The sequence below is a fragment of the Herpailurus yagouaroundi genome, unplaced genomic scaffold (assembly GCF_014898765.1).
Source record: "Herpailurus yagouaroundi ecotype Mexico unplaced genomic scaffold, PumYag 195, whole genome shotgun sequence".
NCBI classification, from domain to species: domain Eukaryota; kingdom Metazoa; phylum Chordata; class Mammalia; order Carnivora; family Felidae; genus Herpailurus; species Herpailurus yagouaroundi.
In genome coordinates this window covers 17,276,438-17,290,172 of record NW_024412426.1, presented here as the reverse complement: position 1 = coordinate 17,290,172, position 13,735 = coordinate 17,276,438, and the positions used below count along the sequence as shown (strand labels likewise).

At 35.3% G+C, this 13,735-nt stretch overlaps 1 protein-coding gene across 3 annotated transcripts in view; it reads right to left on the bottom strand.

Annotated features, from left to right (window-relative positions):
• Window positions 1–13,735, bottom strand: part of COP1 (COP1 E3 ubiquitin ligase) — a 259,773-nt gene that overhangs the window by 52,718 nt on the left and 193,320 nt on the right. For all 3 annotated transcript variants that reach the window (XM_040446709.1, XM_040446711.1, XM_040446710.1), the window contains 3 exons: window positions 7,317–7,434; window positions 4,359–4,483; window positions 3,090–3,250 (listed from right to left, as the gene is read on the bottom strand). In XM_040446709.1, coding sequence (XP_040302643.1) covers window positions 3,090–3,250; window positions 4,359–4,483; window positions 7,317–7,434 — 404 coding nt within the window. The remainder of the gene's footprint in view (window positions 1–3,089; window positions 3,251–4,358; window positions 4,484–7,316; window positions 7,435–13,735) is intronic.

Here is a 13,735-nt window from a genome sequence, read left to right as displayed (position 1 = left end):
GCATCATTGCTTTATATAGTCAATACGCATTTAGATTTACTGAGTATTACCACTTCTCTTCCTTTTCACCATTTCTATTCCTTCACCTTTTTCCATTCCTTTCTGCATCTCTGACCTTTATCTTTGTCTTCTGCATCTTTTCCTTCTGCCTTAAAAAGATCCTTTCAGGTTTTCTTTAGTGTAAGTCTACTGGTAGCAAATTCTTCATATTTATTTATCTAAAAGTGTCTTTATTTTACTTGTGTCTGGAGAGATTTTCACTGAATTGAGAAATTGAGATTGGCAGGTATTTATTTCCCTTTACACAGTGAAGACCTGGTTCCACTACCTCTGGTTTCTATTGGTTAATGAGAAGTTGGTTGTCAGTCTAATTGTTGGCTTTCTGAAAAGAGTACTTTGTCTTATTTCAATAATCTCCCTTTGCATTTTATTTTCAACAGTTTTATTATGACATGTCAAAGTGTGACTGTCCAACACCAGCAGGGGTCACAGGATGAGACACAAGGTTAGTTAGTTTCACAGAGGTGTGCGGGACAGGAAATTCAGCATGCACAACATCCCTCATTCATCAGGAGGCCAAGTAACTATTCACATGCATAGCTACTTCCATCTCTCCCGAACAACACACACAGAGCTCGCACGGCTGCCGAGGACAGTTAAAGCGCATGTGGTTCTGGACAGAGACTGCCCTGGTTTCCTGCCAGTCTCGTATCGTTCACTTTGGATAGATGTAAGGCCAATATTGCGCCAACTCACGGTTAAGTCCAGGTGCAATACTACAGATGGGGTTTCACAGTAAGTTTAAGAGACTAACCTGTAGCAATAACATTCAATGTTTGTCTTAACTCCACACATTTCCATCAAGTTACTATGAGAAGACAGACCCAAGGTCAGATTTTCAGGCAGGCCTAAGTCTCTTCATGGTCCAAGTATAATATTAAATCTTTACTCACATTGTAGATTTATTCTTTAGGGCACAAGAGCTTATTGAATCTCTGCCTTGATGTCTTTCATCAATTTTATGAAGGTCTCAACAATAATCCTTTCTAATATTGGTTTAATTGCATTACTTCTTTTCTCCCCTTTGAGGTTTCTTATTGAATATTTTAAACTTACTTCATCCTCCACCTCTTTTCTGTATTTTTTTTTTTTAATATTTGTCTCTCCATGCTTCCTTCTGTATATTTTCTCCTAGCTTACCTATAAAAGTTCATTGATTCTCAACTCTGTCTTATCTTCCCTATGATCCATCCACTGAGTTCTTAGTTTTGGTAATTATAATTTTTCACTTCTAGGATTTTCATTTTTAAAATAGTTTTTTTTAGTTTCCAGTTAAAATTTTCAATCTTGTCTTTTTCCTTGTCAGCATGGTTATTTTCAAGCTATGTCTGACAATTCCAATATCCGGAGCTGCTGTGATTTTGTTTCCATTGTCCACTGCTTATGCTGAACTTATTCGTATCTCTTGCCTTTTCCTATGCATGTTTTTTATTGTGACCTAGTTACTGTATCTGGGCTTTTGAAAAAAATAAAGTCCTTAGATGATCTTCTCTAGAAGATCCTCTTTCAAAGAGGATTTAATTTTAATTTAACTACCAATCCAGGATCACTTCAATTTAATTTCGGGACTGATATGATATGAAGTTGAGTTGCAATCACAGTGAGAGCTTATCTTCTAGTGGTTTACCCTAGACTATAGCCCTCTGGGGACCTGAACCACAGTGAGTTCACCCCCACAGTGGTGAATACTAGACTCCAATCCCTGTGCCCTTGTGAGGCTACTAGAAGCACTCTCAGCCATTACAACAAGACTGGCAAAGGCTCCCAGAAGAAAAGCATACTCAAAAGCCAGGCTCACATTCCTAGGCCAGTAATTCTTTTCTATCTTGTTTACATTCCAATGCCTTCAAATAGGTTTCTGTTATTGTTTTTAAAATAAATATACGTGGTCCAACTTTTCTAGTTCTATTTGGGGGAAAGGTTAGTACAGATCACCTAGTGTGCCACTGCCAAGACTGGAAGTTGAGTCACACTAATTTTAAATATGATAGGAATGGAACATATCTAGTTAAAGTTAAATAGTACCTGAAACTCAGAATGTTTTTTAATTTTTTTCATGTTTATTTATTATTGAGAGACAGAGGGACACAGAGCATGAGCATGATGGCACAGACACAGAATCCAAAGCAGGCTCCAGGCTGTGAGCTGTTTAGCACAGAGCCCGACGCGGGGCTTGAACTCACAAACCATGAGATCATGACCTGAGCCGAAGTCAAGACGCTTAACCGACTGAGCCACCCAAGCGCCCCAAAACTCAGAATTCTTAAAGTACCCATCAAGTAAGAAATTTTTTGATCAAAAGTAAAACTAACCAAGGAAGCAACTAAAGAGCTATTTTTTAATAAGATGACATTAGTGAGTGACTACTGCTTATAAAAATCAAGATAATAAAACAATTATTTCTTCACATAACTTATGAGAATGTTTATACTTTAAAATGTGACAAGTTTGAGAATAATTTGTTAATAAGTGACAAGTTTGAGAAAACTGGTTTTTTTGCAATCTAGAAATGTAACTTTCGTATTAAGGAATTAAATGTGTTTAAACATTCTTATATAAGTGTATTTTCTAGACAGGAATTTTGCTCTGAAATAGTATTTAATTAGGTGTACATATAGGGTACTCTCCTTTACCTACATCAAGTTTTTTTCCTGCTAATATTAGGTTCAGCTCAATGTTTACTGAGTATGTACTTCAAATGATCGTTAAGGAAAATGACACACAGTGTGTACCTAGAAATTTCCAGTCTTCTAGAAGAGATATAAAGAGACAATGTGATAACACTAAAACAGAGGTATGCGCAAGATGCTATGGCTACACAGGAGAGACATTACATCAGTAGGACACTGTTCCATTGGTGACATATTTCAATTACTACCTAAAATGCCTGTTTCCTGTGATGATGCAATACTAAGCAAGGAAATGTGTTATCACATATCAATTTGTATTTTAAGCTAACAAAAATTCACATACGTATACATAAAGTGTTACATGAGACATCAAGGTGAAAAACTGATATGAAAACTTACCCCATCTGGCAATGCCCTCCAGCACACAGCACTAACAAATTCATTGGTATCATCTTCTTTTCGGTCTTTATCCAGAACACTTTTGACCGTATCAAACTTAAAAGTTAGCAAAGTCTTAGAAAGTCCTTTATAGTACAGGTAAAGAGAGTTGTTCTCGCTTCCTAAAAAAAATTTTTTAAGTAAATAATTTTTCTAGAATGGGAGAACTCAGATTTAGGACATCACATTCATAAGGTGATTATTACTCAATGTTTAAGCTCAAAGACAAATCTTTCATGGTTGAATTTGGAAGATCAGAGCACAAGATTTCTTGGGAATCATGTGAGAAAAAGATTCATAGAGAAAAGCTACACTTTACTAATCTAAAGAAATAATAATTGTCAAATGATATAACATTGGTAATTGTAAGGCTGAAATTACTGCAAAAACCCATTTATGATAGCAGAGGTCTAAAAAAGACCAGAAACTTATTATTATACCATGAATCTTAAATGATGTTTAGAAAGACTTCTAAGAGGAAAAAAGAAAGTTACAGCACTTACAAAGGCAGATTTTAACAACCTACAAAATTTATGTCCCATTCTCCAATAAAGATATTACTCTATTAGATAAGCAGTCTAGAAACCTATTATTTTTGAGCAGGCTATCAAAGTAGAATAACTGCAAGAGATTTGTTCTGGAAGGGTTTAGATTATATACAACTTCACTAAATAAAAGTCAAGTCACTTGAAAGAATTCATGAAAGCTCATATATTTGGGCATTAGGTGCATGTAGCATCTTCACAAAACCTAAAGTGACTTCTTTTACTTCTGATTCCTATTTGTGTAAATTACAAAAGATAATAATAATAATAAATTACAAAAAACAAAAGCCCCAGAATAACAGATCAAGACGATCTAAAACTGCTTACTGAAGAGAGCAGTCTATAGAGGAAAATGAATATCAAGCTTAAGACAGTATCTCTGAATTTAGGTCATTAGCAGAAATTAATATTTTCTTTTACGTAATATCTACAGAAATTACTATGAAGAACAATTACAAAACATATTTAACGATTTCATGCTATTTCATGTGGACAGGGTTTGTGCTCAGTGAAGGAGGGAAGAACTAATGCTTCTTCCAGTACAATCTAAGAAGAATTCAATATGCTACTTTCTGAGCATACAGATCAATTCTTGACTTGGTACGTAGCCTACATCTAGTGAATGCAATTTCAGTGACAAATGCCTGTTAAATAAAAAGTTCCAGGAAAAGACAGTTTTACGTACCACAAGCTATATAGTCGCCATTGGAAGCGAGGCCTACGAAGTTTTTTTCATTGATGTGACCCTTGAAGGAACGTAGACAGTATGGTTTCCCTACATTCCACAGTTTTAGTTGGCTGTCTGTTGAGCTGAGGTAAACACAAAAAATTAGAATGTATTTAAGATTTCATGGTCTGAAAAAAAAAAAATTTAAAAAAAGATTTCATGGTCTGAAACTCATCAGTACTAATTAGAGGCAATCCAGTTTGGTTGTTTAGAATGCAGATTTTAGAGCCAGATTTTCTGAGTTACAATACTCAATATATACCATTAATTTGTTTTTGAACTTGGGAAAGTTACATAACCTCTTTGGCCTCAGTTTTGTTCATTGGTTATGTGAAATACAGTGATTCCTACATTATTGAATTAGAGGAATTCTATCAGATGTGAAAAGTAAATTCATTTCAAAGGCTTTCAGTAGTCCCTGGGCATGTAGGAAGTGCTTACTAATAAACATCATCAATACCATCATACCACAATCATCAAATAACAAAGTTCCACTGAGAATTGTGCTTAATTTTAGGGATACAATCTGTGCCACTTGGTTTACTTTTCAACTACTGAACTGTATTGGTATACTAAATTTAAACTACTTTGACAGTTGTACCTAAGGGGTGCAATGGTATGAATAACTGGGATAGTCTATATAAAGTAATTCATTTACTGAAATTATATACAAATGCAGTTATTTACCAAAAAATAATCGCATATAAAAATCACTCGTGGGGCACCTGGGTGGCTCAGTCGGTTAAGTGTCTGACTTTGGTCCAGGTCGTGATCTCATAGTTTGTGAGTTTGAGCCCCACATCGGTCTCTGTGACAGCTCAGAGCCTGGAGCCTGCTTTGGATTCTGTGTCTCCCTTGCTCTCTACCCCTCCCCACTTGCACTCTGTGTCTCTCAAAAATAAATAAACATTAAACAAATTAAAAAAAAAAAAAGATCGCTGGTAATCCTATCATGCAGAGACCTATCATACAGTCTTAGAACTTGAATAAAATACCATGTTTTTTCTCTTTCTGTAACACAAATCCAATCATACCATACACATTATGTTTTAAATTGCTTATCCCTTATTCAAGAATTTGCTTTATAATTTTTCTGTAAAATAAATACACTTTGATATCTGTTAATGACTACATAATAAATCATGTTTTCTCTTACTGTAACATTCACAGAATAGGGCACCATGCTGAAAGTTTTACATTTATTACTTCATTTAAGGACACACAATGTAATTTCTATAATTAGCTCCATTTTAGAGATGAGACAACTGAGAATGAGAAGGCTAAAGATATTCTGAAGATACCATACATAGCTAGTAAACAACAGAGCCAAGATAGAAACTGTCTTATTGCAGAAGCCAAACTCCAGCTCTTTAAATATTCCTCTATTGCTTCTCATCATTTTTTCAATAGAAATTTATATTGTTTTAAATGTGGTTTTTTGCTTGACAATGTTGCATTAAGTATTTCTTTATGTGTATATATATTTTTATTGGCCAAGAATTCAGAGGTTGCAGCAATATGTATATTTTAGTATTACTTTTTAATATTTCCAAATACACTTGTGGATAAACTTATTCTAAAAACTTCTAAACCCTAAATATGTTCAAGAAAAAAAAATCAGGACTTATAAAACCTAAGAAGGACAAGAGATTGGTGAAAATTACAAACAACAAATCCACATTAATTAGGTCGACTAAAACTTCCCAATTTAGACAAATAAGATACATGTATTTCAGTTCGCTGAAATCCAACTCATTTAACACTTATAAATCAAAACTGAAGAAAAATACTTCTGCCATATAATGTACTATCCACATTTGAACCTGAATAAAACTTTAGTTATTTACTGCCCATTACTACTCCTAAAGATGGGATATATTTTGACTGGTTAACACTAATTTAGGTTTGTGAACGAATTACCCTACGTTACCTTCCCTTAAAACTCAGTTCTCACTTTTTCCCCCTTGTTTGTAACTCTGTTCAAATTACCTTGCTAAGTCAACTCAAATTACCAACTTCTTACCAAGAGTAACTAGTATAGAGGTAGATGAGGAGGGAGGTACCAAGTGTTTAATACCAAGGCACTGTCATTACTAATCTCCTAAGATTAAAAATTAGAAAGCAAGGAAAAAAAAAACTAACTGAAAAGAAGAAAACAAGGTGTCAGTAAGCATGAAAAGAAATAATAGATATGAAAAAGAGAAATTAAGAAAGTATTACTAGGCTAATATAAAATAAAGAGAGCTACGCAATGGATAACAGAAAGAAGGTGCTGCCTTTGTTAGAAGAGATTCTCAGTGATATTTTAGCAACTGAGATTTACTTATCTGGTTGACCTCTTGTTAACCTTCAAACAAAATAAAAGCTTACATTATAATTCTCTACTGCAGAAGGCTTCTCAAAGGATATTGGTTAAATATAAGCAGCCATACTTAAGTTACTTTCAAAACATATTTAAAACTCACCATGAAACCATAGGGACATCAAGTAATATAGAATCAACCAAATATTACTTAAAACCAAAAACAATACTACTGTACTGCAATGCAGATAAATATACAATAACATGTTAATTGATGTTAATAAATAAAACGTTTCTCATTCTATCCCATCAACTATGTTGTTTTTCTCTTAAGGAGAAATGGTGGCTGAAATTCAATCTGAAGTTCAAATGTTGAAAGCGGGGTTGCATTAAAAACTAACATCATCGGGATTTTATTCATAAATAGCCTATAAAAGTGAGCAATACAAACCAGAATATACATGTATTTTAATTCTACAATAAAAAAAATCTATTTATGAAAAAGTGCATATAGCACAGTGTCGCTCTTTACAGATACCCACAGTGACATTATAAAACTGGTAAATGATGATAGAGCTCTGTGTTAAGTTCAACCTCAGAAGAGTAATACTCACGCAGAGACAATTTCCTCACCACTCACAAACTTTGCATAAGACACTGCTTTTCGGTGTCCTTTGAATACCATGATTGGCTGTTTAGTGTTACGAAGATCATAGTAGTGGACACAGTGATCTAAAACAAATAAAGTAAAACAAAAGAAAAAGAAAAATGTAGTAAATGGAGAATGGAAAGCAAAGCGAAACTTAGCTGCTTTTGGTGTCTTTCATCAAATGTTTCAGGAATAATACCAATCTTGTAACAGCAGTAAACTAGGTGCTATGACTCATTTTTAAAGACCAGGAAGATACAGTGGGTTTTCTGTTTTGGATCTAGGAAAATATGGTTGCATAAAACAGTATATACACATATGCCAACATCAGCCTGACAGGGAGTTCCACTGTTATTTCCAGTGATCCTGGCTCTAGAATCAGAGTATTAAGGCTTCAAAGTAACTGAAAAATTTTTAAATGTATCCTCACATTTCAGATGACCTTATTTTAAAAAGATAATGTAACATTATAGGCTTCTGGTTAAAGATAATAATGCTATCTAATTTTATTTCTCACATTTGCTTTTGAGAAAATACTTTACTGAGACACATTTTACATATAATAAAACCAACTCACTATAAGTATACAGGTCAATGATTTTTAGTAACTTTACCCAGTGGTGTGAGCATCTCCATAAATCAGTTTTAGAACATCTTCCTCATCCTAGTAAGATCCCTCATGCCCATTTATCACCCATTGCCCTAGGCAATCAATATTATCTAACTTTCTCTAAAAATTTATCTTTTGTGGATATTCTATACACATGGAGTCCAACGATACACGGCTTCTATGTATGGCTTCTTACGCTTCATATAATGTTCTTGAAGTTCATCCATGTTTTAACATATGTCAACAGTTCATTCCTTTTTTTTTTTTTTAATTCTTATTATTTTTGAATGAGAGCGAGACTGCGTTAGCAGGGAAGGGGCAGAGAGAGAGAGTGGGAGACAGAGAATCCCAAGCAAGTTCCACACTGTCAGCACAGAGCCCAATGTGGGGCTTGAACTCACAATTGACAGATCATGACTTGGGCTAAAACCAAGAGCTGGACCCTTTAACTGACTGAGCCACCGAGCCACCCAGGCGTCCCAACAATTCATTCCTTTTTATTGCTGAATAGTATCCATTGTATGGATACACCACATTTTGTGTACCCACTCACCAGTTGAAGGATATTTGTTTCCACTTTTTGCCTATGGAAATTAATGCTGCTATGAACAATCACATTCAAGTCTTTGTGAGAACATGTATTTGGGTCCCATGTATATACCTAGAAGTGTAATTACTGTGCCACATGACAGTTTTATGTTTTTTTAAGAAACTAACAAACTGTTGACTTTACCATGTTACATTCATAGAACCAACATATGACGGTTTGTTTCTTTACATGTGTTCTTTGAAAATTCTGGATACAACTTTTATAAGACAAAAGTTTTAACAAATATTTTCAACCACTCTGTTGCTTGCCTTTTTAATGTTCTTAACAGTGTATTTTGAAGCACAGAAACTGAATTTGGTAAGGGCCGATTTATCTTTTTTTTTTTCTTATAAAGCCATAAAACACTTTAATCCAAGGTCTTAAAGATTTTCCCTCCATTTTTTTTCCTTTTTTTAAAGTTTATTTAACTCTAAAAGAGAGGGCAAGAGCCTGAGTAGGGGAGAGGCAGAGAATCCCAAGCAGACTTGCCACTAGCAGTGTGAAGCATGACACGGGGCTCGAACCCGCGAACCATAGTATCATGACCTGAGCCAAATAAAGAGTCAGACATTTAACAGACTGAGCAACTCAGGAGCCCCTCTATTTTTTTTTTTAAGTTTGTTTTAGGTCTTACATGTATGGTTTTGTTTTTTTTTTTTTAAGTTTATTTTTCTGTATGGTATGAAGGAGAAGTCAAAGTTCATCATTTTGCATGTGGATGGAGATGCATCCAGTTGTCCCTGCATGATCTGAGAACAAACTTCTCTAATGAACTACTTTAATACCCTTGTTGAAAACGAACTGACATCTGGATTCATAATTCTAATCAACTGATCTACATATATGTTACCTTCTGCCAGCACAACAAAGTCTTGTATAACTGTAGCCTTTATTTAAAAATTTTTAAATATTTTATTTTTGAGAGAGAGAGAGACCGAGCACGAGTAGGGGAGGGGCACAGAGAGAAGGAGACACAGAATTCAAAGCACGCGCCAGGCTCCAAGCTGTCAGCACAGAGCCTGATGCAGGGTTTGAACCCACAAACTGTGAGATCATGACCTGAGCTGAAATCGTACGCTTAACCGACTAAGCCACTCAGATGCCCTGTTTTTTGTGTTTTTTTTTAAGATTAAAAAAAAAAAAAATCTTTTTAATTTTATTCTGAGAGAGAGAGAGGCGGGGGCAGGCATACACATGTAAGCCAGGGAGGGGCAGAGAGAAGAAGAAAGAAATCCCAAGCAGGCTCCACACTGTCAGCACAGAGAGCAACACAGGTCTTGAACCCATGAACTATGAGATGATGACCTGAGCTGAAACCAAGAATGGGACGCTTAAATAACTGAGCTACCCAGCCACCCCTAGGAATTTATTTATTTTTATTTATTTACTCATTTATTTTTTTTAAATTTGCATCCAACTTAGTTCGCATACAGCACAATGATTTCAGGAGTAGAATCCAGTAACTCATCCCCTTCATATAACACCCAGTGCTCATCCCAACAAGTGTCCTCCTTAATGCCCCCTTGCCCATTTAGCCCACCCCCTACCCATAACCCCTCCAGCAACCCTGTTTGTTTTCTATATTGAAGAGTCTCTTATGTTTTGTCCCCTTCCCTGTTTTTCTATTATTTTTACTTCCCTTCCCTTGTGTTCATCTGTTTTGTATCTTAAATTCTACATATGAGTGGAGTCATATGATATGTCTTTCTCTGACTAATTTCACTTAGCGTAAGACCCTCTAGTTCCATCCATGTAGTTGCAAATGGCAAGATTTCATTCTTTTTAATTGCCAAGTAATACTCCATCATATACATATACCACATCTTCTTTATCCATTCATCCGTCGATGGACATTTGGGCTCTTTCCATACTCTGGCTATTGTTGATAGCGCTGCTATAAACATTGCGGTGCATGTGTCCTTTCGAAACAGCACACGTGTACCCCTTAGATAAATACCTAGTAGTGCAATTGCTGGGTCGTAGGGTAGTTCTATTTTTAATTTTTTGAGGAATCTCCCTACTGTTTTCCAGAGTGGCTGCACCAGTTTGCACTCCCACCAACAGTGCAAAAGAGTTCCGCTTTCTCCACATCCTCGTCAACATATGTTATTACCCAAGTTGTTAATTTTAGCCATTCTGCCAGGTGTGAGATGGTATCTCATTGTGGCTTTGATTTGTATTTCCCTGATAAGTGACATTGAGCATTATTTTTCATGTATCTGTTAGCCATGTGGATGTTTCTTTGGAAAAGTGTCTATTCATGTCTTTTGCCCATTTCTTGGATTATTTGTCTTTTTGGGTATTGAGTTTGATAAGTTCTTTATAGATTTTGGATACTAACCCTTTATCTGTTATGTCATTTGCAACTATCTTCTCCCATTCTGTCGGTTGCCTTTTATTTTTGCTGATTGTTTCCTTCGCTGTGCAGAAGCTTTTTATTTTGAGGAGGTCCCAATAGTTCACTTTTGCTTTCATTTCCCTTGCCTCTGGAGACGTGTTGAGTACGAATTTCCTGTGGTCGAAGTCGAAGAGGCTTTTGCTGCTTTCTCCTCTAGGATTTTGATGGCTTCTTGTCTTACATTTAGGTCTTTCATCCAATTTGAGTTTATTTTTGTGTATGGTATAAAAAAGTGATCCAGGTGCATTCTTCCGCATGTCGCAATCCATTTTTCCCAACACCATTTGCTAAAGAGACTGTCTTTTTTTCCATTGGATATTCTTTCCTGCTTTGTCAAAGATTAGTTGGCCATATGTTTGTGGGTCCATTTCTGGGTTCTCTATTCTGTTCCATTGATCTATGTGTCTGTTTTTGAAATAGTACCATACTATCTTGATGACTACCGTTTTGTTATACATCTTGAAGTCCAGAATTGTGATGCCTTCAGCTTTGGTTTTCTTTTTCAGTATTGTTTTGGCTATTTGGGGTCTTTTCTGGATCCACAAAAAACTTAACACTGTTTGTTCTAGCTCTCGAAGATTTTGTTTTTACATAATTTCTACACTCAATGTGAGACTCAAATTTACAACACCAAGGTCAAGAGTCTCATTCCTGACTGAGCCAGCCAGATGCTCCATAACTGCAGCTTTAGAATTCTGAAATTCAGTAGAAACGGTCCTCCAACTTTGTTCTTTTATAAAATTGTCCTGGTAATTTCTGTCCTTTAGCATTTCCATATAAATTTTAGGATCCGTTTATCATGTCTTGGGGAAAAAAGCCTGCTGAAAGTTTTACAGTGACTGAGTTGAATCTATAGGTCAATTTCAGGAGAATTACCATCTTAACAATATTAATGCATCCAATCTATGGACACAATGCATCTGCATTTATCTTAATTTTCCTCAGCAGACTTTTGTAATGTTCAGTGTATAAGACCTGCACTGACTTTATTAAATTTATTCCTTATGTATTTTATTCTTTTTGATGTTATTCTGAACAGAATCATGTTGTTATTTTTGGATTGTACATTATTCATGCACAGAAAGACTATTTTTTATACTGATATTTTATTCTGTGGCCCAGCTAACAATTATCAGTTCTAATCCTTTTTCTTTTTTCTTTTTTTTTAAGATTCCTCAAAATTTTCTACATATGGGATGATGTCACTGCAAATAAAGACAGTTTAATGTTTTCTTTCAGATCAGGACATCTTTTATTTCCATTCTTCCCTGGCAATATTAGCTAGAATCTCCAGTACAGTGTTGAACCGCAAAGGCAAAAAGTGAAATCCTTGCCTTGTTCCTAATTGTAGGGGAAAGCATTCAGTCTTTCACTAGTAACTATGACTTTCACTTGTGGTTCTTCACAGACACGCTCTGTCAGATTGACAAAGTTTCCCGCTATTTGTTTAAGAGTTTTAATTATCAATGGGTATGGAGTTTTGTCAAATACCTTTTCTGTCTTTATTGGGATGATTGTGTGGTTTTAGCTCTTTATTCTATTAATATAGTCTATTACATTAATTGATTTTTGGATGTTGGATAAATCTGGTACTCCTGGTATAAATCTCACACTGACATAGTGTATAATCTTTTAGATATGCCATTGAATTTGGTTTGCACGTATTTTATTCAGGGAATTTGCATCTGTGTCTTGAAGAATATTGGGTCTGTTTTTCTATTCGTGTGTATTTTGGGCTTCTGGTTTTGAAAAGTCTTCAGGGAACAACTTGTGAAGTACTAGTATAATTTCTTACCATTTGATAAAATTTACAAGTGAAGTGATCTGGGTCTCTGCTTTTCTTTGCAGGAAGGTTATTAGTTACTAACTCAATTTCTTTCCTTTTCATATGTCTATTCAAATTTTCTACTGCCTCTGAGCCAATTTTCATAATATGTGATGTTCTAGAATATTTTCACTTCATCTATGTTATTAATTTGGCATACAGTTATTCCTAGTATTCTGCTGTAAACCTTTTACTATCTGAGAGGTCAGCGGTAATCTCCCTTCTTTAAATCTTAATTTTAGTGCCCTTTTTTTCTTAGTCTACCTAAAGGTTTGCCAATTTTGTGTTGCTCTTTTCAAACAACCAACTCTTACTCATTTACTCTCCTTTTTTTCCTGTTCACTATTTCATTATTTCCACCCTATTATTTTCTTCCTTCTGCTCATCTTTGGCTTGGTTTGCTATTTTATTCTAGATTTTTATGGTGAGAGCTCAGATTATTAAGATCTTTCTCATTTTTAATATAAACACTTGAAGACAGACATTTCTTCTAAGCACTGCTTCAGCCACTAGCACAGATTATGATATATGTTTTCATTTTCATATACATTCACTTCAAAATACTTTCTAATTTCCCTCACAAGTTCTTCTTTGACTGAAGGGTTATTCAGAAATTTCCAAATATTTGTGGATTTCCCAAATTAACTACTAAGGTCAATTTCTTCAATGATTTTTTTTTTTCAACATTTATTTATTTTTTGGACAGAGAGAGACAGAGCATGAACGGGGCAGGGGCAGAGAGAGAGGGAGACACAGAATCGGAAGCAGGCTCCAGGCTCTGAGCCATCAGCCCAGAGCCCGACGCGGGGCTCGAACTCACGGACCACGAGATGGTGACCTGGCTGAAGTCGGACGCCCAACCGACTGCGCCACCCAGGCGCCCCTCTAAGGTCAATTTCTAACTAAGTTCCATTTTAGCCAGAGAACATGATTTTGACTATTTTGAATTTATATGAAATTTA